This window comes from Papilio machaon, chromosome 8 (genome assembly GCF_912999745.1).
Source record: "Papilio machaon chromosome 8, ilPapMach1.1, whole genome shotgun sequence".
Taxonomy (NCBI): Eukaryota; Metazoa; Arthropoda; class Insecta; order Lepidoptera; family Papilionidae; genus Papilio; species Papilio machaon.
In genome coordinates this window covers 4,547,043-4,573,982 of record NC_059993.1, presented here as the reverse complement: position 1 = coordinate 4,573,982, position 26,940 = coordinate 4,547,043, and the positions used below count along the sequence as shown (strand labels likewise).

Below are 26,940 nucleotides of genomic sequence, written 5' to 3'. Positions count from 1 at the left end.
TAAGGTATACAATTTATGTTCAAAGCACAGCCAAGACGTGTTGTATTCTTACATAATACCATTAACTATACTATATATTTATTATTAAATATAAATTTTACTTTCCGAAACAGTTGACTCTTTGGTCCGCGTATTAAGCAAAAGGCATAAGTCGATGGTTTTATGTGAATTATAAATACATGAATACATATAGTTATAATACGATACTGGCAATATGAACTGTTTGCCCATATAGAGATGCTAACTCGGAATAACACACTTACCACATTTCATGACAATGCCTTTTTAGGCCAAACACTTTAATAATTTTTATTTCATTGTTGTTAGTACAATTAATTACAAAAAGATTTACGATCGTGCCCTAAAAATGTAAACATTCAAACTTTGCTTCGGTTCGTCGTAAGCTGCGAACACTTGTCTGCGCAGATCTTCGATTAGCAATACCAATAGTTGTTATTGCTAATCGAGGGCTGAGTTGGAAGGTGAAAACAGTTGCAGGGGCGTTTTCTGCGCAGCATTTCGTTGGCATAATACTTCCAACTGTTTACAAAGTGTGTTTTCGGCTCTTTTGATTTTATTTATAATATGTTAACACATACCACATGTGTCTAGAGAAATACCGATTTATGCCGATTGTATGTGTACTTTACGTTGTAATTCTAAGTATTTATCTTAACAGTTTATGACATCCTTAGCGGCAATTCCAAATGCTTTGAACACTATATTATTATTTGCTATGACTTATACAAATTATGATGTTTATCTAATAAAATCATAGTAACTTGTAGAATATATGAATAAATAAAAGAACAAACCTTTGACAGGTAATCCAGAGATAGAGTTGCTTAACAAAAGTTTGAAACGAAACAAAACAAAACCTTTTTTGAGGTTTTTTAAGGTTATGCACTTAAATTTAATCATATGCTAAATTATAAATTTTAATAACAACATACACGTCTTTGCTGATTATAACATCTTAAAAGCCACATAAAACATTTTGTAAGGTTTCCATTGATAATTAAATCTGTGTTCTTCTTTTAAATAATACATTAATGAGTCAAAGTTAATATTTTATAAACCATATATGAGACCAATTGTTATTTCATATACTAATTAAAAACCAAAATAATTAAAAAAAAAACCAAACCTTCAAAAGAGATGATTTTTTTATTCGCAATACTAAGTGAAATACTGTAGAATTATAATTCTTGCTAAAAAAATCTTTACATTTGAAAGGCCCTTACAAACTACAGTACCTAAAATTATATATAATATATCAGGACATTAGGTATGTGTTGGCAGTTACATTGGTTTCACATCCACAATCCAATATGATGCTGTACCGTACATGACACTTATAAATTGTTACTTCTTTGAATACTCAACTCTTATAAATTGTTATTGAAATTTGCTTGATATGAACTTTGGACTGCTTTGTCAAAACTACTTTTATCTAGTAACAAAAAACGTTTGCATTGTAGATATTTCTGGTTTAAACAACACAGTACGGGAATAACAAATTAATTGTGTGGCAATCTTTATCAACTTGTGTCCTATTAGATGTATATAAGACTTTACAGATATTATTACATTTGAGCTTTATAAACTACAACTAATTGAATACATTCTGAAATATAGCTTCACTTCTATAAAACAACTTTTAAATAATACACGAAATGATAGATCACAACGAACGTGATTATAAATCGAATGAATTACTACATCTAAAGTGATTTGTCTATGGCATATAAAATTTATAACGTAATATTTCTACTCTTTATTCAAATCTATGAGCATGAGAGATTTTTCATAAAAATTGGACTGTTTTAAGATTTGAAATAGATTTCTTTTTAAATGTTATTTACGATGACGGTTTTATCGCATTCTGGACTTATTGGTCTATCTTTGTCTAATTCATCACAATGTAATTGATAATACATTAATATTTGTCTTTGATCCCTCTTTAGTCTATCTTAAATCATATTCACATAGCGTCACCTTTTTTTTAACGTCCATCGATAAGAACATTTAAAACCTATTTCAAAACTCGTAGAAAAATCTCAGGCATTTTCATATCCATCAACACAAGCTGCAACTGTAGTCTTTTGCACTAAATTATTTTCACTTAAATCTATATTATTAACTTAAATATCATATCTTAAACGAGTTCAATCACAATTTCTTATTTAATATTGAAATTCATCAAAAATATCTGGTTAGGTATCGCGTGTGGTTTAACTTATCTTCATACTTACGTAGCCGTGTCGAAAGTAATAAATACAAAATATGTAGATACTATAAATTGTCCACTTTATAAAAGCAAGTTGCAGCGGGCAGCGGAAGAGGCGGCATTAAGAGAAGGCTTTGTAGTGAATGAAGAAGAAGATAAGAAAGACCGCGTAGGCAGTGGGGAAGGTGATGCGAGCGATCACGTCGATGGTCTTCGCCACGCGAATCGGGTGCGGAGGCTCTTTTTTGCGGACCTGGACGAAACATGGCTGAAAGAAATTAATTTGAAAATGAATGATGGCCGCGAAACAAAAAATACTTCCTATCCGAATACGAAATCTACATAACAAAACTATTACTGGTGTGAGTTGTGTAATCTGAAATTACGATTGTTATTCGAATGTTGAACTGAATCTCTTTGTAAGAAGCCGATGAGACGGGAAATGAAAAGATTTTTTGTGACTAAAGCGTTTTTATGTGGGTTTTAGTGTTGGTGATAACTGAATGCAAGTGGTCTTACCTCGGCCACTCCGCCGTTGTTAGCGGCGTGCGTGCAGGAGCCGGGCGGGCCTGCGCACGTCGCGCACGACACCAGGTCAGCGGCGCCCGTCGATTCACGCTTTTTGTCACCCTGAGATAACGGCTACAGTAAAATTAATTTTTCTATTGTTTGTAAAATTTTAAGAAATCTAGTGAATTCTATAATGGGAGGAATGAAGTCTACTTTTCTATGGTAATGTAAAAATTTAGATATTTTTGTAGAACAGTTGTACTTATAAATTCATTTATAGTCTAATGGTAGTGAGAATATGTGCTACTTACAGGCTGTGACGATCCGAAGAGGCATTGAAATGAAAATGATGCGTTAGTTTATTGTGATACAGAACAAAGATGGAATGCAGTTGGCTAATGCTCGGGGCGAGTGGTCAGAGTCAGTGACGTCACTTACAGCGCCGCCGGGCTCCGGCTCGGGCGGATCGGACTTTGCCCAATGGAGGAATGCCATCGCCTCCTAATCAATGAAAATAATACTATAATATACGCGAAGCTCAACTTTTAAAATTATTTTTTTTGTCGTGATCTGCAGAAGCTTCGCTGAGTTACGACTTAAGCTCTTCAATATCCATAGTAACTAAGAGTTATTCTCTAATCAATTAGTTATAATTTGTTTTGGCGTTGACAAATGAACAAAGAAGTACTGAGACGTATTATTATGGCGGCTTTTTTAGAAACTGTAGTTAAAGCTAAAGCTAAAAATCTATATTAAAATGCTACTACTATAATAATAGATTTGTACAGTAGTGCCACTATTACCTAAAGTTAATACTAACTCACACATAGTAGTATTTATTTAGTATTTACTTCTGGAACTCTTTGCGTCTTCCGAAGTGACGTATTTAATGATATATATTTGATGTTTTGTATTGATTTAAACATGCACTATATGCAATTGGAGTACGGGAATAAAATTAAAACAATGGTTACGTAGGGTTAGACAGAAATGTGGAAATACTGTACAAAAAAGTTTCAAGTTTTCTTGAACAGCTCGTGATGATTGGCAAAAATATCTAAATTAGGTTTAATTTGTATTGTCCAAGTGTAAAACTAGGGAATAAAACTAAATATAATTACTAAATATAATTTCAATAATTGGTTAAGGTGGTGATTTGCACAACCACTATCCTTAACTTACCCTTACTTATGTTTACAGTCGGACAATACATTTTTGTGATAAACAATTTAACTGCAAGAACTTATATCCAATAATTAAGTACTTACGTTAACAATAATTTAGAAGAAAAAAATAAAAAAATTAAACAATCGCATAGACAAAAATACGACGAAATTCCTGATGTAACGTAAAATAAATTGTATAATTGTCAGTGCGGTTAAAGCAAATAGTTAAAAATATCTTCGCTACTTAAAATTTTACAATACACTGTAACCTTGCACCAATTAAAGGCATTGGTTAATAAAACTATCCATGTTCTCGAAACTACAGCATGCTAGATACAATATTTGTTATTTTAAGAATGTGGTACTGAAATACTGAAATCTGTTATATTTCTTTATTGTTATTTCGGGTTTCGCTATATCTGTATATTTGCGATGGGCACTATATAATATGTTTTGTTTGTTTTATTTCTTTAATTTAATAGTGTTTTTTAATTTAAATTGAGCATGCTTATTATAAATTTAGTTAGAGAATTATGTTTCTTTAAACGACAATATTTATGAAGGAAACTAGACGAATAAATGTTAAGTCATTTAATAAAAATCTGTCGAATTACAGTAAGCAACGCATCGACAAATGTGGATATTTATAGGCAGCGGAGACTTCGTCATTTTGGCGAATTCAGGTGACCACTTGCTCGTTTTGCCACCTTATACTATAAAAAAAAACTTTTGTTTTTGGTATGTAATAGTAGGTCCTTATCTATACTAATCTGTTTTTAATTAATAACGATATGAAATACCATAAAACCTGAAAAATCGGCGTATAAAGCTTTTTTAGATTCATTATAAGATAATGACATTTTAGAAAACAAATAACATAAAGGTGTGCATTAATTTGATATTAGTAATATATAAATAAAATATTTAATTAAATAAAATAATCTGTTAATTGATTTAATGATCCATTCGCTCGAATATACAGATTAAGAAAAATATACAAAGTATAATAACAGATAAGAAATATAACAGTGTCAAGTCTGGAATGTGCCAACGAGAATGGCGAATGTTTCTTACCAAAGGGCTGGCCAGTATAATGCCAATTCTGCTCAGAACTGCGGGCAGTCGCTGTGAACACATTATACAGACGATTTGTTCACTCGTGACAAATGCTCTACCATACCGGTGCACTCCAGTGAACACAGACTATATTGTTGTGGCCAGATACAACAAATGTAACGTTAAAAAAAAATATTTTTTTCTTTTCTCGAATTCTTTGCAATGTTTTCTGTTTTCAAAACCCAAAAAAAAAAATAATAAAAAAAAATGGCCACACAAAATAGTCAGAGATTTTTAGTGACGTGTTTTAATGAAAACAGATTCCTTTCTGATGTATTGTGACAAGGAGGAGGTAAATATTAAATCATGCACATTTAAAAATAATTCAGATCATGCTTTAAATAAGTGAATAAGAAAATTTAGTTACATGCTAATTTGTGATAAAGAGAAAACATTGCAAAGAGTAGAAGTAATAAATGATCACCGAGAAAAAAATATGCAAGTTAAGTTAAATCTCTTATTTTTTTTGGCAACATTAAAAGTGTTGTATCCTTAAAAATTATGTAACATAAAACATATAACATTGATATTTTAAATTACAATTAAAATGTACAAGACAAAAAGAAAAGGAACATTTACAAAGGTTTTAAACATTTTAAAAATATTTTAAAGCAGTTAAATTATATGCACATTAAGTTTAATCGATTGCAGATTAAATTAAGCCGTTTAGGGATTTTTTATTTCAAATGCTGAGAGAGTGCACTGCCATAAGACATTTAACAAAGACATAAGAAGACATCGAGAGGTATTACCTGGGTGACAGGATTTTCTCCGGGTCGGTACACGACGTTGTGTAGGGGCCTTTTTCTTCCTACGTAGTTGACGCAGACAAACTCTAGTAGCGATGCGTAGATGAAGCACATACACACTCCATCCCACACATTCATCGCTGTGAGATTTGATACGACGGGCAATGTTGATCGGAAACCGTTGGACGTTGTGAAAAAGTTCAACATTGTGGTGACGCCTGTGTTCCGGATAAACATTTTTATAATACCATTTTAAAGCGTTCGAAAAAAAAATGCCGAACTTTTCACCTAATAATTACATTCAACTAGTTGAAGGACCAAGTAACTCATAAGGATATAAAGAAAACTTATGGGTAACGGTGGTGTTATACTTAAATATCGTTTAAAGTATTTGATTTTTTTTTATATTCACGAGAAAAAACTTAAACAATTGAAAGTAATATGCTGGATCTTTTATTAGACGGAAAGTTTTGCACGTTTAACCGTGGGTTTCTAAAACCAAAAGCTCTATATAAAACATATCGTCATACCTGTCATTATCTTTGACAAAACAGCCATAACAATCTATATATATAAAAGAAAGTCGTGTTAGTTACACTATTTATAACTCAAGAACGGCTGAATCAATTTGACTGAAAATTGGTGGACAGGTAGCTTAAAACCAGGAAACGGACATAGGATAATTTTTACCCCGTTTTCTATTTTTTATTCCGCGCGGACGGAGTCGCGGGTAAAAGCTAGTATGTTATAAATGGAGATTTAGGTATCAGAATCCCACGGTTATTGATTTAAGATTATAACGAACCTATTAAACTTGTTAAAATGTGCTGACATTTAAAATCCATGCAAGAAGATTATTTGAAATTTTTGCATTTACAAAAATAGTATTAAAACTAACAACAAGGAAGCGTTAAAGAAAGTAACAAGTAGATCATGATTATGTCAAGTTAGAATAATTATTATGGGCATAATGATACGTTGAAGTAATTTAACGTATCATTAATAATAATGGAATTTGATGAATTTTATACTATTCTTATGAGTAAAACAAAAAACTCGCAACAAAAAAGATAGACCAACCTATCATTACTCTAGCGGGCACTGCATTCCATTCCAGCCAAAAAGTGATAAAGGATGATGTCACCAAAATAATTCCCGGAATGAAAACTGTGGTAAAGTAAAATGATCTATCTCGCGTGAAGATGAGATCCACTTTCAGACAGCTGTAATTACCTAAAAATATTAAGCATTATCTAAATAAAATGTGAAAATATAGTAAAACTACGCCGCGAGTGATCGTTGACAGTGAACGTATACTGTCAATAGTAAGGTGAGGATAACCTGCAAAAGGAAAGGATTAGCGTGTCATGTTTACAGCCCCAGCCACATCTAAACAGAAAGAGAGCGACAGACAGAGAGTAGAGATTCAATATGCAAGACCGAGAACATTGATATCGCCGGCCATTTTACCTATCATGGAACGGGCCGGCACAGCGTTCCATTCCAGCCAGAATGTGATGAAAGAGGAGGTCACCAGAATTATTCCAGGAATAAACACTGTGGTAAAGTAGAACGCTCGGTCTCTGGTGAAAATTAGATCCACCTTTAGACAGCTGTAGTTACCTGTGAAGTTATAATTTAACGTAAAGTTGGAAAACGGGCTAATGTTGTCAAAAAATTGCTAAATTTAGAAATTATAGTGGTGTATTTAAAAAAATATTTATCGTAGTCAAAGAAACTAATTCCAAATAACTCCGTTCAGTGGCCTTGTACAACGGAAAGTTATTGCTATGTACAAAAACTACACAAAAACTAATAGATATTAAAATCAAATAATCAACATTCCGTATGTAAGAGTAACGCGTGTTGTGTTTCTTCAGTATTCTCGAGCGCATACTCCTAAGTGTCAATTTTACCTTTTAATAAACAAACAGACAAACTATACCACGTGCAATGACACAACATCGTGCATAGGAATCACTAAGACAGATGATAATTTTTTTTAATAAGTTGGAATGTCCATGAGAGTGATTAATGGAACAGCACTGGTACATACTGAAGTATAATCTTTTTGCCAGTTTTAGTTTTACGCTATTTATTTTTAAATCACACAACAGCGCATTTACTCACACATAAGCGGTGAAAAGATTATTTTTTAAAATTTCCGCATCGGACAGAATGTGTTTTGTCCAATGCTGTTCAAGTACCTTGCTCCTCAAAGCGTCTCTGGCAAAGATTACATGTCAGCTCTTCATCGTCCTCGTAAAGTGAAATACCGTCAGCTGCTTGCAAAGACGTTAACAGATTCTTACAATCTATTCTACATTATTATTTTGAAACAATTAAATAGCAACAAGACACTAGACTAGTGTTACTGATGAAAATTACTACGATAACTTGCTACCATGCGGATGAAATAACAATTCTTTTAGCTGATTCCTCAATAAACTTTATGGTAAAGCCGTTAAACAATCAAACGCCTAACACACAACTAGCTCTCACGTTACTACTCAAACAAATAATGAAGTTAACAAATCAACCTGTGACACAAATCAAGACCAAGCTGAAAAGAGTTAATTAGAATGTCTAAGTTAACAAATTATCCTTTTCTCCTTCCTTGTGCAAAGTATAAGTGTGTGCTTTAAACAAAAGTAAAAGGTCATGGGATGAATATACTAAATTACTAGGAGATAAAAATAATAAAAAATAAAATTTAGGATGTTGTGTAAGCAACTGTTTTTGTTATTAAAGCTTAAAAACGGTACTTTACCTCTCCAGCTCGCCTTAATAGGACAGGGAATGGTTTGGTTTTGAATGAGATACGCATTGAGGGTTGTTAGCGACGGAGACTTTCTTAAAGTATCTTCATCATTCTTCCACACGTAAGTGATGGCAGATTGCTCGTACGATACTGGAATTAAAGTAAACATTTAAAAATGATGACTTCAAAGCGTTATGTTTAGATAATTTTACGATTTAAATTCTTGGATCTTCAGTTGGAAATATATCAATCTAAATTCATTTCAAGATATTCGTGCTCCTGTGTTTACCTTTTTAACTATCTTATCTAAACCTAATTCTAAGACTACGCGTATATTAAATATAATCTGTTATCAAATGTAATAAGATGGCGTTATACTAACAACATTCTTTATTATTCAGTTATACATTTAGTTAAGTTTAGGCTTTGTATCTAAATATATTTGCAGTATTTTATTCATAGAGTTACAATCATTTTTAAATTTAAAATTATCACTAACTACCTGCTAAGTTTGTTAATTCATGTACATTTTACATGCACATTTTACTTGATAATAATCATGAAATTTTACTCACTACTTTCTAAAGCAAATGAACACAATGGGTCATCAAATGGAAATATGTTGAGCCGCCCCTGACAGGACAAAATAAGATGCCGTCGCATTAAATAGTTGATTGTACCATTGCGGTAAATTCTCAATGCGAAGTGCATGGGTATTATTGGATCCTGAAATATAATAAAACACTAAAATGATATGTTTAAACATTGATGTATTACGAAACAATATCATTGATTTATAAGCGTATATTAAACTACTTTAGTTTACATTCATGACACTGAATAATCTAGTAAACTATTTGTCATCCTTAATTTTATTGTGTTTTCTAACCTTGAAGTCACCGTGCATTATAAAATAAGTGTCCGGCAACCAGATGTCTTCATGGTGATGGATGGCATTTAAAAAGTCGTAGTGAGACTGGTTTGAGTATCGCAGTCGGGGATCGTACCACTGCTGTTGAAGAAGGAACTCAACTTCGTATTTCTGAAAGTATCAAACATGTCATTAATAATAACTAAAAATGAAAACAGGTCACAAACAAAGCTAAGCAAAAAGTTTCTGCAGAAAGATTAAGGGGGAGATAATCAACTTACAAGGCTAGATTCGTCTGGAGATGCTAAACTAAGAAGTAGCACGCTAACATTAACGGTGAGGACACCTGAAAATGAACATAGAAATATGGTACAGACTTCATAATATTTTACTTTACCTTACCAATCTTTTAACAAAATAAAGAGGGAATTAAGAAGGGATTAATTAAAATTAAATGCAACACAATGTTGAAATAATAATTGGCTTTAAAAAGAGTCACACATAGCGTTGAAATGTTTTTTTATTCATGCTTTATTGAAGATTATACAAACTGAAAATAAGAAAAAAATGTTGGTGAGAAGGTCAAAAATTGCTCAAATTGCGAGCACTTTCAAGATAATGCAATATATTCTTTTTGTTGAATTGATAATGTAAGAAAATAATTGAATTCGACATTTGTAAATTCAAACAATTTTTTAATTTGCGTTTTTGTTTATGAAAAGAGAAAATCACATGTTTGTAAAGCGTTTATAAAAAACACAAACTTATTTTATTAAAAAAAAAAAAACTTTTTTATTCGCAAATTGAAAAGGTACGTTTCGTTTTTGTTTTTAAGATATCAAACGTTATTAGAAATGAAATAATAAAAGTGTGCTGCGTCTACATACAACATCAAAATAGTGCTGACAAAAAGACAAGTGATTGTGGATTATGCAAGAATTATCAAAAGCAAGATATCTGTATCTACAGTTGCTATAAAATATTCGTAACAAGTATCATTCGAGTTATGTGCAGTAAAAGTTGCAGTGATAGTAAACACTAAAAGAATTTCTCTTTTCAAAAACATAAAACACAACACACCGCGATTGTGTGACCGCGGCCGGAGCGACGACAGTCCGACTTTATCGTTCGTCAAACTGTCATTGGGCGATGTCAAACCACAACAAAAATCTGGATCTGCAATGTTATATCCCAAATTCTAATACCACACATAAATACTTCGAACTTTTTCCTGCACTCACAGAGATCTTACAAACTTTACTAATGTATTTATGTTGTTGTTTTTCTACACGATACGTTATAAGCGATATTGTTACTATATTTACCATCTACTGGTGGAAGCAGTCTTTTGTCATAGCGGGAGTTTTTCAGTAGATTGTCCAGTATCTCTTTGTCCGACTTGCCCGCTGCAAAGCTGCAATAGTAACATAATTATGTTTTTATTTGTTAATAATATTTTTAGAAAATATCTTTATCTCTTTTATGGAAACTATTAAATTCAAGAGTGTTGATTGCTCGTATTAGATTAGAGATTAAATAGAGATATAGAAATAATATCTCAGAGCCAAGACTTAATAACGCTCGCTGGTGTTAGAACTATATCGAAATACGATAAAAGATTTTATGACAACATTCGACAGATTATGAGCACACATGTTGTTACAAATCTTGCAAATTTGTTGTACAATCAGTGTTACAGTCTTAATATACTTTTAAAAATTACTATTTTAGTTTCAGTGAAGTACGAAAATACTGAAATTTGAATGAATTAATTAATTTTAATATTAGTTTATATTTATAGTTAGCTATTTTAGTTGATTATTAGATCAAATATCAATTAGCTAATCGAGTATTTAATGAGCTGGGAACTGGTAAAATTTAACAAAGTCAAAATGGTGTGCAACCGTTTGACATTTACAACCGAGGTTCGGAACCTGCGTATTAATTATGACAGACAGTCAAAAAACAATAATATTTTAAAAAATGGTCAAAAGGTGCCAACCCGATAATCTAGTAAGGTTGAGTAGTAAGTCTTAACCGATGTGACTGTTTTTCAACATGATGACTGAGTAAGCAAGGTGGTTAATGGTCAGGCAGCGCGGGTACAAAAGGCTAGAAGCTACGGGCTAAAGTCGTGTTACATGCGCGTCGCCGCACCAGCGCACCCCGCACCTGATTCATCGCCCGCTTTGTTATCTATTGCCACTGTTGGATAACACTTCTAAAAATGTTTCACTTAAATTACTTATATTTTAACCAACAATCTGAAACTCTATATAATATACATTGGTGGTATGTTCCTCAGATTTTGACTGAAATTTTAGTAGGATATTCCGAGAATGGCAAGGCGCGTCCCTAGTCCAGCTAACATGACATAATAATCGCACGTCTATATATTTGAGCATCATGTTCTTAATTCAAAATATTTGAAATTTACAAAAGTTACGTCTATGATGAACTATGTTGCTATATTATGATACACGCAAATCCATAATTGTCTTGTCTTGTCTATTATTTAATCTGTGATTACATGCTTACATGTCGGAGGTGAGCGCGGAGACTTGAGACGCGCCGCTCAGCATCAGTACAAAGGCCACGGCGCGTGCCACCACGCATGACCAACCCATATTAGGACATCTGAAAAATAATAAGGCCTCTTATTAACTTACAGACGTTATACAATGAAGTATGCCATACTCCTTACTATGGCATGTTTGTAAAATAAATCGTCTCGCTTAATGACCAAAAAGTTCAATAACCCATACACATTGATGTCTAGTTATTCACAATCAAATCAAATGTAGTTTAATATTCCGTCGTTCATTTTTGAAAACATTATATATACCTATGTGTGATTTATCTATCCCAATTTCATAACTTTTTTTTGTGGTTACCTATAATTTAAAATGAAAATTTCAAAGAAGCGACTTCATTATTATAATAATGCCATCCGTCTTACGTCTTACGTCGATTCTGGCTATGTTATATAAGATTTTAACCGAAAAGTACGATACCGCTGATAAAAACGGAATTCCGACGGTAAAGCCCAAACCGATCAACTATGAAAATATCCAATATTCCCTGCAGATCCCGGGAAAAAGGTTCTGCCTTGACTTAAAAATGACAATTATTAATGTATTTCGTAAAAGTTATGACTGTGTTTTGTTTTCCTTCGACTTTATTTAAAAATATTATTAAATTATATTTTGAACGTAGATCTGCAAATACAAACTATATATATGTATATATATAGTTAAAAATAAAAAATAAATAAAATAAAAAATAAAAATAAAAATATATATAATTGTAAATTGGAATGTACAATTTACACCATGGTTATTTATTATTTAATAAAGTAGCAACATTGTGTCAAATCCAATGGTGTGAGAAACATATACCATCTCTTGATGGTATAAATATAAAATAAACCAATTAATACAATTTTTCAACGTTACATTAGTGTATATTAGTACAACGATATATTAGTGTAGTTAAAATCGTTGTGTAAGTTAAATATTTAATTGTAAAATCCTGCAATTCATAAAAACGGTAATTGTAATTACGAATTATAAATATTTTTATAACAACACAAGTTTAGCGTGTTTTAGTCAATGTCGAGTTAGAATGCATAGGTAATTTTTAAAAAGTTCTGTTTTAGTGGTAAAACAGAGTAATACACGAATGTATGGCGTGAGGCAAGGACAGCTTGGAACATGATACTTTTTGCTGTTCAACTGAAAACATGGCCTAGTTTTTTTCTAACCAATCTAATTTTTATGACGTCAATAAAGTTATAAACTAGTGCTGCGCTATTCCATCTTCACAATATCAAACATACCGAAGAGATGGTAAATATATATATATTAGGTCCTTACATATGAAATTGGCGTTTTTCGTACTGGCCACTTTAATCACGAATTTCTCCTCTTTGGTAAGGAATTCCAAATTCAAATTTGTACAGCTATAGACTCATGTATTTGTGGTTCGATGACCGTCATTCATTTGTTTTTTTTTCTTCTGTTTTTTTCTGTTTGCGTCACTCATTTTACAAAATGGAAAACTTAAAATATCGCATTATTTACGAGTACGAGTTCCGCCGTGGCACTAGTGCTGCGGAAACGACTCGAAGGGTGAATGATGTGTATGGCGGTCGTGTTGCAAAAGAAAACAGTTCGTTTTTGGTTCCAACGTTTTCGTTCTGGAAATTTCGATCTGCAGAACAAGCGCCGTGGACGGCCTGAGACTCAAGTTGATAATGAAGAGTTGCTATTGTGGAAGCGGATCCATCGCAAACCACGTCCGAGTTAGCTGCAGGCTGCGATGTTAGTGATAAAACTGTTTTAATTCACTTGAAGCAAATTGGGAAGATTAAAAAGCTTGAAAGGTGGGTACCTCACGAATTGACTGAAGCAAACCGGCAAACGCGCGTCGACTGTTGCGTTACATTACTAAACCGGCACAATAATGAAGGTATTTTAAACCGAATCATTACCTGTGATGAAAAATGGGTTCTTTACGATAATCGGAAGCGCTCAGCGCAATGGTTGGATCCTGGCCAGCCAGCCAAATCCTGCCCCAAGCGAAAATTAACCCCAAAAAAGTTACTTGTAAGCGTTTGGTGGACTAGTGCCGGTATTGTTCATTACAGTTTTCTCAAATCTGGCCAGACTATTACGGCTGATGTCTATTGTCAGCAATTGCAAACCATGATGGAAAAGCTAGCGGCTAAACAACCTAGGCTGGTCAATCGCTCCACGCCACTGCTGCTTCACGACAACGCTAGACCACACACTGCGCAACAGACGGCTACTAAATTAGAAGAGCTTCAATTGGAAAGTCTAAGACATCCTCCGTACTCCCCGGACCTTACTCCAACAGATTACCATTTTTTTCGAAATTTGGATAACTTCTTGCAAGGGAAAAAATTCAACTCCGATGGGGCAGTCCAAATCGCCTTCAAAGATTTTATTGATTCCCGTCCGACTGGTTTTTTTAGTAAAGGGATCAATGAACTACCTATGAGATGGCAAAAGTGCATAGAAAATAATGGTTCATACTTTGATTAATTAAATATATTATATTAAAAAATATTCGACTTTTTGTTCCTCCCATACAAAACGCCAATTTCATATGTAAGGACCTAATATATATCTTTTTTATTATTTTCTATGTTATTGTTGGCAGCCACTAATTTTCTATGGGGAGGAAAAAATTATTTCAACGGTAAAAGACACTGAAATAATAATAAGTTTGTTAGTTTTAGAATACTGTTTACGTCGTAGTTGATATGATCTCATATATAAACCATTGTTATTAGATTGACGGGTAGTAGGGGTCAATTCGCATGCGACCGGCCCTGGGGACCTCGCCGACTCGAACCACTTTATCAACTTTAACAATTGAATGGAAACTTGCCTCATGCCTAAGTGAATTTTATAAAACAGCAAAATAACAGAGATATACTACAAGTATTGTATTTCTATTCTGTAAATTCAAGTTTAATAAATATAAGAGCATAAATAAAAATTATTATTCTTCATTGAAATTAAATAAATTTTGTAAGTTTAAAGTTAGTTGAAATATATTTATTAACTTTCGCACTATTAATAAGTGTAAGTAAAGATAACAAACTCGTTAACATTTTAATCGATCCAATGTTACTTAATTCGTAGTTGTAGACGTTTACAGCTCTAAGAAATGATATAAATTGGAATAATTATGATTGTGTACGTAGGTACCTTTCTGCTGACTGCAGAGTGTTGTCGGCATGTGGAGAGATGATTAACTCGTCCACGACCTCAGCATCCGCCGCCACATGTCGCAGCGTTCTGCAAAGTAAGTTAACACGTTATCTGCCGAAATCATTATTCAATCACCAAACATTTTTTATTTATCTGCAGTGTTATTAATTTACATTTATTTGGTTAAAATTTGACCGATCTAAAGAAAGCAGTGACAGGGAAAATTATCTTTTCTATTAATCGAATATCTTTTGTACTCCGTTTTAAACAAAGTACTTAAATTAATTTTAGAATCGATCTCGATGATCGTAGGATGTTTTCGTCCTCCGTCCTCAATGTTTTCTTTTAAGACAACGACAGAATTTAAAAGCACATTATTTTTAAAAATTCTAGACCACCCAAGTTATCAGAACTTATTATACTTTATGCATAGTAAAATGAAATAAAAGGTTAGTCGACATCACAGGAGACCGAAGAGCTGACAGCTAACTCGGACAAAGAATTAGTCTAGCCATTCAAAGGGGGAACGTTACCAGTATCTTCAGAGCCTTGCCTAAAGGGACACCTTTTAATGACAATTTTTTTTGTTTTTATGTATTATATTTAAATTACATCCATGTTTATTTCTCATAATTATGTCTAATAAAAACTAAGTATTGTTTCAAAATGTAGCTATGTATGTAAGTCACGAACTTATAAGGGTTAATAAGTCAGTAAGAATACTTTGGAATATTATGTAATATAAATATAAAATATTTTGCTTTTCTTTTTTGCTACGCGGGAGATTGAGTTCATAAAATTTCCGTCGCTTCTGTTATTAAACAAAAATGTTTATGCGAGGAAATAAAAGGTTGCGGGCGGTTCGCTGCCACCCTAAGACGGTTATGCTAATGTCGGTTTTGTTTGAAACCTTTGGAAAATTGTCCTCGTTTTTAAGAACAATAACTTGTACAAATGAGGTTGAAATGTGATTAAGTCTGTTTCCATTATACTTTTAAGCTTCTTAAACAATGAAAGCTTTGTAACAATTAAAACTTTTCGAAATCCATTGTTTTAAATTTATAAATAATTAATTTTCGTACAAATCTAAGAATCAATTTCAATCGCCAATTTTGCCAACTTATTTAAGACACCTACAATAGTAAATACCAATTCCAAGACTTCTAAGACTCATAATTTTAAAAAAAATGATCTCAATGTTGTCTTTCTTCATCCAATCAAGTGGAAATGGATACGTCTGAATTTATTTTACAAAAGGCTGAATTTGACGTACAAATTTCAATTATAAAATATGTATACAGAAAATTATAGTACGGTTCGGTGATTTTTATTTTCTGCAATGTTTTCCTCTACCTAGATACATTCCTACAACGGTCATAAAACTCTTTGCTGTAACAAAGAAGGCTGAATTATAGCTGTATTTTGGAGTGAACAGTTAAAATATATTGCCTTAAGTAAACTCTCACGAGTTTATCCTATGCAATGTAATACCGGAAAAAATATACAAAACCTTAGGATACAATTTTTTTTGTTCATAAAAATAAATACGTATACCATTGTTTTATAATAATTTCGTGTATCTAATTAAGTACAGTCGAACCTAGATATGTGAGGCTCCAAGTGACCGCGATATAAAGGTTTTTCTCTAACCCTTTTTTCTCGCTTTAGGTGGTCTTCCGTAGGAACTAGACAATGATTATCGCTTTCAGAGGTTTCTCGATTGTCCAGACTCGACTGTACTTGATAACTCTAACTGGATTTCGATTTTATTGACACTTCAGAGGCGTTAAACTATTTGGTTCCATGTACCATTTTGTGTTGTAACAGAACCGTAGTTCAATGGTCATTAGGGGCGAAATTTAATGTAGATTTAGTATGAAAATTTTTAATTAAGGCCTGTTTATATGACTCTAAGTGAGGCAGAAAGTAAATTAAAGTTCTTAGTTAACAGGCATTAGAGACTTCTATCACGTTTACATTGCTTGTCACGCTCTCAGAGGCGCCTAAAACTTTGTTTTTACGTCTGTCGTAAAGCCGAAAGGAACAAGTTTTGACACCCCGCAAATAACTTCTATGACGTGACAGTTTTCACAACATCAACATTATTTTATAGCGAAAGTCAAGCAAAATTCATAGACATTATATACAAAATCTTGCAAATTTATATTAAATATTAAAATATTAATGTTATTTTGATAGTAACGTGACTATACTCATATGTTGAATTAAACTGTATTGGGTCAATTACCTTCATAACGTTGCTAATGAACGTCCATTGTATGCTTGACTTTTATAAGTCCGCAATGACACACTGACTTTAACTAACATTGCTTTAGAAATATACAATTTAACTATCTACCTAGGCTTCTATGAAATATACGGTTTATACAACATGAACATTTTATATTTCAACGCTAACATTATGTTTTGTGTTGTATTATATTTTATTTTCTATATTAGTGTATAAAACATGCTCATATTACGTTATACTATAATAATCAACCTATTAGAATACTAAATTCTCAAGAACTAGTATAGCCAATTCGCTGGAGCTTGACCAATTACTCACATAATACTGATCTTCTATAAGTCATAAAATTTTAACCTTTGTATATTGTTTAGTTTCAAAAAACAAAATTTATTTTCATAAAATATGTCTATTCCGAAGAAATGAAACTTGTGGCGTAGTAACGTACGTGCTACGAAACTACCGTACGAACTAACTAACGTACTACGAAACGTATTTTCCATAATTCTATCATTATTCACGTATGCGCGTAGACAACTTTTATCTAATATCATCATGATAATTATATTGAATTAAAATAAAGATTCTTCTTCTTCTTCTTGCGGTGCCTCTCCAATAAGCGAACGTTGGCGGTCAGTTCTCCCTATTTTAACCGATTTTTGCGAGGTGGAACAATTAGACAGCACTCGCAAGTTCTGTTCACTTTTGGATGTTGCCTGACTAGGATTTCGTACTACGACCAACACTCAACAACAAACGAAAAAAATATTAAACTTATGTTTAAGATAAATTGAAGGATTATATTATCCTTTCTTGGAATTAAATAGTACGACCTACAAAGTAAGCAGAATAAAACTAACAGTGACTTGCAGAATGCTATCCTATGTTTCTTTTGGTCAGGAACTTGATATGTTTATATTTATGTTATGTTGCGTGTCGACGTTCATTTGTTCCTGATGTTTCTGCTCATTTAGTGTTTCCGCGATCTAAATAACCCTGAAAATGGGGCGTCTGTCAGCTATTAGTAAGCGTGAACCGCTAATATTTTCTTTCATGATATTATTTCTTTGAATTTACCCTTAAATGGTATTATTGTTTATAAAAAATCTAGCAAAGTATATTATGATCTTTTTTATATGGTCTTCATATTTACATTTCAACATTTATTGGTTATATATAGTAATTAAATATTTTTATTTCTAAAAAACATCTCAATATAAAACACGTTTCGTTGCTCGCAATGTAAATTTCTCGGAAATTACTAAACCCAAAAATTTATGCTCCGTTAAACTTTTTAAAAAAACAGGCAGACCGCAATTATTCCGAAACAACATTCGAACGCTTTAAGCTTCAGCAAATATAATAAAACGTTTGCGCACTCCGTAAAGCTTAGGATAACATTTGTTCTACATTTAATTTTACACGAATTCGGTGTTAACGAAACTTGTGATCAAAATGCTATAAAATTAATTAAAATTTAATAAGGATTCTTGAAATGATAACATTTATATTCAACGCATTTCAATTCAAATTTATTTTAATCATACGTTAAGATATTTAAATTTGCCTTTGCTTAATTAAAGAATAAAATTGATATACAATGACGTTAATACACGTTAAAGCGTAAATTTAAATTATCATTCGATATTCTACTCCCTGACGCCATTGTAAAAGCAAATAATATTCGTGTCTTAATTCTCATGGGAATAAGCCGTACTTATTATATCTTAGTTTTTAAATTTGTAAGCTCTTTTTTCTGGTATTAAAATGAATAAGTAAAAGTGCTTTGTTTTAGAATTTCGTTTTAAAATGTCAATTATAGTTGTTTAGAAAGTACATTAGTTTTTAGCTTTAAGCTGAACGATATAATGAAAAATGCATTTCGTTGAGTCTAGAGTTAAATGTTTTCTTCGCTAAAATTAATTAAGAACGGCTTAACTCATGTATGATCGATCGTCTGGTGATGGCACCGACATTCATAATTAGTTAATTAGTATTATGATAATTTCTCACGAAAGTTTAAGCAAATTAATTTCCTTACTTGTATAACTTAAACAACCTCTGTAACTTTTTATACAATTTAATAATTCAAATAAAAGTTTCTTACAAGTTTGTTCCAGGCCGCTTCTTTTTCTAGTTAAGGTGACACAATGCCTACAAGGGCGGATTAACTTATTTTCAAGGTTGAATCCAATAAAAGTAGAACGCGCTGGAGTGTAAATAAAACTTGTGCATAACGTCTTAATCATATCGAGATAGACTTTTCTTGAGTTTACAATGGCTTCATTAGATTATCCTAAGTTAACCTACATAGCAATGTCATTGGTAACAAGGCATTTTTATTGAAAGAAGTGGCGGCGTTTGCGTGCGTTTTATTTCTCATAAAATGGTAGATTTATTTATCTGAAGTAAATTTAAGCACGAAATGATTGGTCTGATTGAAAGGAACTAGGTCACTAAACAGTCGTAGAAAAAGGAAAGGGAGAAGAATATCAAATTGGCGACCGCGTATTTATGGAATTGGAAGTATTAAAGCAAGGCAATTTTATTTTAATTTAATAATCCAGCGCTTGACCACGATGTCACCTGATGTTAAGTGATGACGTTGTCGAAAGATGGTACACGCTCGCTTAATAAATGCCTATTTACTCTATTCAGGCTCTCCCATGTCAAACTTGGACGGAAAAACTGACATTGTGAACTTGTTCCAATCCTTTGCAATACATACGAGGAACGATGATTTAAAATTCTTCATTCAATAACTTGGTCAATAAATAATATAGTAGCTAACAGTGTCATACTTATTATTGTTAATATTAATAGTAGTAGCAGTAGTTATTTCTTTTCCAATTTTTAGGATAAAAAGAGATAGTAATTTCCACTATTCTAAGTTAACTCAATATGCCTTGTGAACTTTATGTTCATTTATATCACTAATAATATACAATACATGACGTTAAAGTTAAAGTAAACGACAACTTACTAATATCGAGCTATCTATTTATCTGCCGCCAGCTTGCAGCAAACTCCGTGGCAGATTGCATCACAAAGTTTGCCATTAATATCATGGCAATTTAATAGAATGTCGTGACCGGTAAAACTTTATCAACTTCTCAAGGTTCAAAATATATAACAGCTTTAGAAATAATTACACTTGTTTACGAGTTACATATTAGATTTGGGTAATTATTTCGGTTGTGATTTTTTTGACTTAATAATGAGGAAATGTGGTTAAGGTTTATTAAATATTATGTTTATAGAGTATGATATAATATTATTTTTCATCTATAAGATTTGCGTAGTTTTATTTTAAAGTAATTTAATTCACTGTATTTTTGGATATCAAAAATTATTTTCTTTATTATTTTCTAATTATAGTTGGTGCAAGAAAGACAAGGGAAATGTAAATTTAGAAATAAAACTATTCCTTAACAATGGCCACCGGGGTTATTAAAAATAATTAAACATCGTTGATCATTGTCAGAGGCATACAACTTTTGTTTAAGTAATTACAGCAAACATTTGTTTTCAGTCGTAGAGGTCGTTGTATAAAACATAAATTACATGCACTTCTTTTTAAAAAAAAGAGGGTTTTCTTCAATTTCTTGTTTAAAATGTACAAAAAAATCGGTGTTAAACATTACAAGGAAATTCTTTATTTGTATATTTTGCATTTGGAATTTTGGTAAAGATATGATAGAAATGTTTGGCTTCGTAGCTATATGCTATATGCTACGAGCTACGTGCTAATAGCTACATGCTACGAGCTATTACTACAAAAAATACTGTAAACCAAGAAAAAAGATTTATAATAAATTCTGAATAATTTTGCCGTTTAACATTAACTGTCTTCGACATGAAGTTGAAATCGTTTTAGTTTCGTTATAATGACTGTAATAATTTTAACTTTCAAGACAACTTAGTTATAAAGTTCTTTAATGAGCTTGATTCATGAAAAATGGTATTTTATTTTGCATTAATTAAGCAGATATGCGTGCTCTGAAATGTTTTAACTTTCTTGGAATAAAATAACAATAATGCTGTGGTTACAAACATGAAGTGTTATTTCAAAAGAAAAAGATACTCCTTTTAACTAAATAAATTAGTGTTTTGTAGTTGTTTGAATACTGTATGAGAAATATTGTTTTAATATGTGTTACGTCTATAGCTTAAGCGCTGAAAGTGGGTTAAATGAAGCTTGTGATTTATTTTGTGCGGCCGACCGATGGGCGCGTTGGCTTTTAAGTGAAGCAGTCTTGTGTACTTATGTAGACGATGTGATTAGTTTGTTTACCCTACTATTCTAAATGTTACTTTTTGTTATATTATATACTAAACTTACATATAAATAATCTGAAGAAAAAATAATTTAAAGCCTTAGATATAACATACGCAAATGACAACACTCAGTAAATTTATGCATCAAAAACAAAAGAAATGTTAAAAAGTTTTGAAAATCTTTTAATAGGAAAAAGATGAGTGTATATAGTGTGTATGTAGTTAAATCCTGCGGTGTTTAGGTCAGTAATCTGTGCATCCCTCAGTAATTTATTTCAAATAGCGTTGATGGAGATATACAAAGGGTTTATTTTGAACGTGTGTTGCGATGTCATAGCTCTTCATGTAACATTCATGAGTATCGAAGGAGCGGGTGAATCGACTACGTAATAAAACGCTCCACGTACTCGTACATATGAAATATTCAACTACTACTACCAAAGTCAAGCACAAACGTTTTACCATAGTGCCAAAGTTCTTTGGTGTTACAAATTCTGCCTTTTCGAGGAAGGATTAATAGGCGTCATTATTAACTATAATTTGAAATAAATTTGATAATAATAAAATTTAAGATCACCACTTCCATTTATCTGCCGTAACAATTCCCAATTCAGCTTCACCTTCAAACTATTTAAAAAGTATTCTTGATGGGAAAATAGAATAAAATTTTGACTTAAATATCATAAGGCGCTGTTTAGATGGAAAAAGTCGTAGTATAAAAATCGACAAACAACGCTAAGTGCTTGAACACATTTCTGTTTTAATGTATCATAATAATGTGCTCCAGCATTCGAAGCCGCGATTCACAAGTATCTTTTTATGTATTAAATATATACAAGTTTAATGCCATTTTTAGAATCTGTACTCTCTACCCGAAAATAGGTAATATTTTTTATGGGTGAGCCGCGTGGTTCCGGCGGTTCTATTATTAAATTTTCGATGGTGTTGTTTCAAAATAACAATCGAATTTGGGCGAATAATTAAAACAAGTAGGTATCTCGTAGTGTACGTAATTTCAAATCGTTGCTATTGAAATGCAATTGTAAAAATATTGTAAATCAAAGGGAATGTATGCCAAGGACAGCTAACACATTAGTAGAGAGCGGCGGCGGCTCTCTGTCGGAACTTGTCGGACGCGAATTAATCTATGCTACGCAGTGTTGCACCGTGTCGCATTTATTCTGGTTAAGCTTAATTAAGTATACTCGAGAAATAGATATAAAGAGAAAATAAATTAATAATAGAATCAAAATTACAATTTTAAAATAATTTATCAGAAACCGTTCTATTTTACTAATATTATAAATGCGAATGTTTGAATGGATGTTTGTTACAAGGTATCTCCAGAACGGTTTAAAGGATCTTGATGAAATTTGGCACAGATATACAATATAGTCTGGAAGAACACATAGCCTACTTAAATACTACGTTTTTTTAATAGCGTGCGAATGGGGTCACGGGCGACAGCTAGTATTGCTAAATATGATCATAAGATTTGCACTATATGCGTAAGAAGGGAGTTATTGATGATTACATGATATGTAATTTAATATTACAATAAAATGTAAACATCACGGATTAAAGTTTTTTACAAATTAAAAATACATTTTTGTTTTAGCATATTTTCAGAATATCCTGGTCTGTTATCGTATCGTTACTAAGGTTACTTGCAGTGCGATAATGTGATAAGTCTGGACGTACTTAAGCTCTACTCCGTTCCGTATCTCAGGATCGGATCGATGTAAGAGCGGTAAGTAGAGACTTTAAGGATTATCACACATTGTTAGATCGTGCTCTATTTCCTTTGAATGGAGATTACGTTCTGTAATATTAACGAAACAATTATTTAACGATGCAAGTCCTTTTTAATTTACTTTTATTAGTACCGGAATATGTTTGATTAGTTAGGGTAGATTTAGCTGTAACGTGCTTCGAACTAACCACCGATAATTACTGATGATATTAAAAATAATTTAAAGATGCTATTTTAATTCGATAAAAATGGCTTGTAGTACAACGTTACATCTTAATTTATTTGGCATACTTCAGTTATCCAAAAGAAGGTTCTCTATAGTGTATAAAAATGGGCATATGAATATCCATTTCCCCTGGCAAAGGTTGCCTAAACACGAGCCGCCCTTTTAATAGACAGCTAAATACTCGCTAACAATCGATTTGTCGTGTGATATGTTGATATTATGGATGAGATCACGCGCTCCGCTATTGTATTAATATGCGCCATTTAGATGGTGCCAATTATTATGCTCCCATGTGGAGAATATTTATTTAATTCTGTAATTTATACAAAACATCGTACAAAATCTGTATTTGTATCACCTGTATAAAAAATATTGTAATTCTAAATAAAAGATAACAAAAAAAAGGAGAGTAGTTGTGAATATTGTAAGAGTTGAGTAGAGATCTTCTAAATACTAAATAATTCAGTCGGCAATACTTTGTTTTCAGCCCTTCGACCTTGATGAAGAGATTTTCAATTCAGCCGGTGCAATCCCCGGAGAGAGAATACGCAGATGAAAAACATTCCCCGTGTCAATACGCGAATGACTTTAACGAGTTTGTGCTTGGATTAATTGGATTTTTTTTATTAGTGAGGTATGGGATAAACCAGATGTTTATAAAATTATACACCACAATCAATCAATACAACAACATCAGTTTCACGAATTGGCCGGCTCGATCAGTGAAATACCACAACCACACAGAAGACAGGTTTAAAGTGGAAGCAACTCTGCGTTTCCTCTCATGATCGTGCTTGCCGGAGCTCTAGTTTTGGCTTTCTCAGAATCTTTATATAATCTTTATAACTGTACACTGCAGCTTCTTTGATTTATACAAGTTAGTATACTTTTGTCAATATTTAGGTGTTGTTTGGGTACTCATTTCCTAGTGGCATAAAAAAGAGTATTAAATTTCTTCATGACAACATTTTCAATGTATGAAAAAAGTGATACCTTTTTTGCGAGCATTTAACACAAACGAAACAAAATGTCTACTCGTTGGTCAGTATGGCGATAAAATGAATACAAATCGTCGACCCGAGCTTGTTTTGTGCGGCCTTAAATTAACCCAGAAAACAACAACTTATGTTTCCACACAAAGAACTGCTGGTTTGTATTTACCTCTTTTTAAATTTTCATTTGTTACAGTAAAATATTTTTATTCTACATATTTTCAAACAGGCAGTTTGTTTGTTTGTTATAAGTTGTATAATAAAATTTCGTTGAACCATTAAATTTTTTTAATGATGTTTTAATATTTTTTCGAGCTTTGGTGAAAATAGATAAAAGGATAATTTATGTAACTGTTGTTTAATTATATAAAATCAGCTCCCGTGACCAAATTTACAAAAAATCGAAAATTTTACTAAAACATGTAGTAAGTGTATATGTATATTGTACGATAAAAAGGCGTTCAAATAATACAAATGCATTTCCATGGCAGCGCTTTTATAACGCGACGCTTTTTTACCGCCTAGTGTTCTACTTTGAGCGTTGGGTGAACGGAACAATGGAGATGTAAAGCGTTCGTCTTTCGAGAGCCGCCAGCAGGAGTTTTATCGCGACGATAAAAAAGCGCCCGTGTGAATGAGCGGTAAATGTTATTTTTCTGCTCAAAGCGTCATCGCTTTGATCGATTATAACCTTTTGAACGTTCGCATTAAACGCCCTTTCAATGAATAGTGGAAATGTCAGGCACTTTGTAGGTATGCGTTTGTTGGGGAGATTCAAGGTGGCAAACGAGAAAGCGGCTACCTGAATTCACCGAAATGGCGAAGCGACCGCTATCCATAGATATCCGGAATTACAGATGCGTTGTTTACCTTTAATCGACGGAGGACGAGACAAGAGAGAGAGAATATTTCCCTTTCCTGTCCATCTCCTCCTCCATCAAATTGACGTCCCCTTCCGATCCTTTCTTCATAAGAAAAGGATGGAAAGGGAAAGAAGACCAAAATTAGACCTTCGGCACCACATTTATTAGAAGAAACGCGGAATTACTTCCACTTCAAGCCCGCCTTCTGTGTGGTCGTGAGCTGGCCCATTCGAGCAACAGATGTTGTTGTTGCTAGCGCCTATCTAAGTCTATCTGAACTTGGCATGCGTTGTAGTGGCAAAGTCTTATTTTCTTACCATTTATACTGTACGTTAACGTCCGATTGTATCGCCGTGTTTTAAATCAAATTTTGTATATTTCACACACATTATTAATATATTTTTAAACACGTCGGTATATCAACTTGGTTAAAATAGTGTTTCCAATTGAATGTTGAATAGAGTTTCTCAACTTGACCTATATCAATTAAAACAAACTAAACAAAATTCTGGCATCAAAGTTACATCTAGACTTGGCTTACTGCTATAACTCTTGTTTGCAACTTTAAGTGCTTTATACAATCCAACTGCTATAGGACTTGAAAGAAAAAACTAGATATTTAAAATCTATTGTTAGTTTTGACTAGAAGTAAAAAGTTAGTTGGGTTTAGAGAAAAAGTAGAAAAAGTTAACTATAGTATGTACCAAAGAGTTATTTTTTTTGGGATGTGTAACCATCTAATTTGCTGTGACTAGCATAAAAGAAGTTTATTCTCTTAGGCATAGATATTTTAAAAGCATAGTTACCTCCATTTAAAGAGCACCATGCGAGGGTAATATATATTCGAACCATGTATTTGACCAAAATGTAGTTTTTTGTTAGTTTTGCTTGGCACGGTTGTGGATGGTTTATAGTTATAAGTAATAATTGGAAAAGATATAAAAGCAGAAGCCCTTGTCCAAGTCGAAGAATAATAGCGTGAGTACAGTGCATGGTCGCGCCGGCGGTCACGGGCGCCCTAGCCAACTTGGCAAGCCGGCTTAGTTAATTTTATCGATCTATAAACCCATTATTTTATACCGTCAATTAGACCTTTTTCACCAGTTTACTTTTAATTTGGTAAAATTTTTGATTTATAAAATTTTAGCAAAGGAATAAAAATTTAAGCTTGTTTTTCTGCTTCAATCAGTTTAACGCCGGCTGGTTATGTAGGTTACGGGGCTTTGAACGTAGATTTAAAAAATACGGCAATTGTTCGCAGTAATTTAAACATTTAATTGTTTGTGGGTCACTAACTCATTTAATAAATAAGCAAGATACAATTTTTTTTTTTCTAACATGGATAGTTGTAACTGTGTTTCAACTGCACCAACGCTTGTATTGATACATATTGTAGGTTTTTTGTCGAAAAGAATGACAGGGATGACAATCTTCTC

The 26,940-nt window shown here is 32.4% G+C and overlaps 1 protein-coding gene across 13 annotated transcripts in view; it reads right to left on the bottom strand.

The window, feature by feature from the left end:
- Nucleotides 1-1,738: 1,738 nt before the first annotated feature.
- LOC106720771 (glutamate-gated chloride channel) overlaps nt 1,739-26,940 on the bottom strand; it is a 30,610-nt gene continuing 5,408 nt past the window's right edge. Inside the window, exons 2-16 of one of the 13 annotated variants that reach the window (XM_045679142.1) lie at nt 15,142-15,231; nt 11,942-12,040; nt 10,729-10,817; nt 9,685-9,749; nt 9,422-9,574; nt 9,108-9,258; nt 8,542-8,682; nt 7,979-8,053; nt 7,242-7,394; nt 6,852-7,004; nt 5,775-5,989; nt 4,981-5,031; nt 3,179-3,241; nt 2,750-2,872; nt 1,739-2,498 (exon numbers count right to left, since the gene is read on the bottom strand). In XM_045679142.1, coding sequence (XP_045535098.1) covers nt 2,352-2,498; nt 2,750-2,872; nt 3,179-3,241; nt 4,981-5,031; nt 5,775-5,989; nt 6,852-7,004; nt 7,242-7,394; nt 7,979-8,053; nt 8,542-8,682; nt 9,108-9,258; nt 9,422-9,574; nt 9,685-9,749; nt 10,729-10,817; nt 11,942-12,040; nt 15,142-15,231 — 1,768 coding nt within the window. In that variant the 3' untranslated portion in view covers nt 1,739-2,351. The remainder of the gene's footprint in view (nt 2,499-2,749; nt 2,873-3,178; nt 3,242-4,980; nt 5,032-5,774; nt 5,990-6,851; nt 7,005-7,241; nt 7,395-7,978; nt 8,054-8,541; nt 8,683-9,107; nt 9,259-9,421; nt 9,575-9,684; nt 9,750-10,728; nt 10,818-11,941; nt 12,041-15,141; nt 15,232-26,940) is intronic. The other 12 variants (XM_045679143.1, XM_045679144.1, XM_045679148.1 and 9 more) reach the window with 12 other exon arrangements.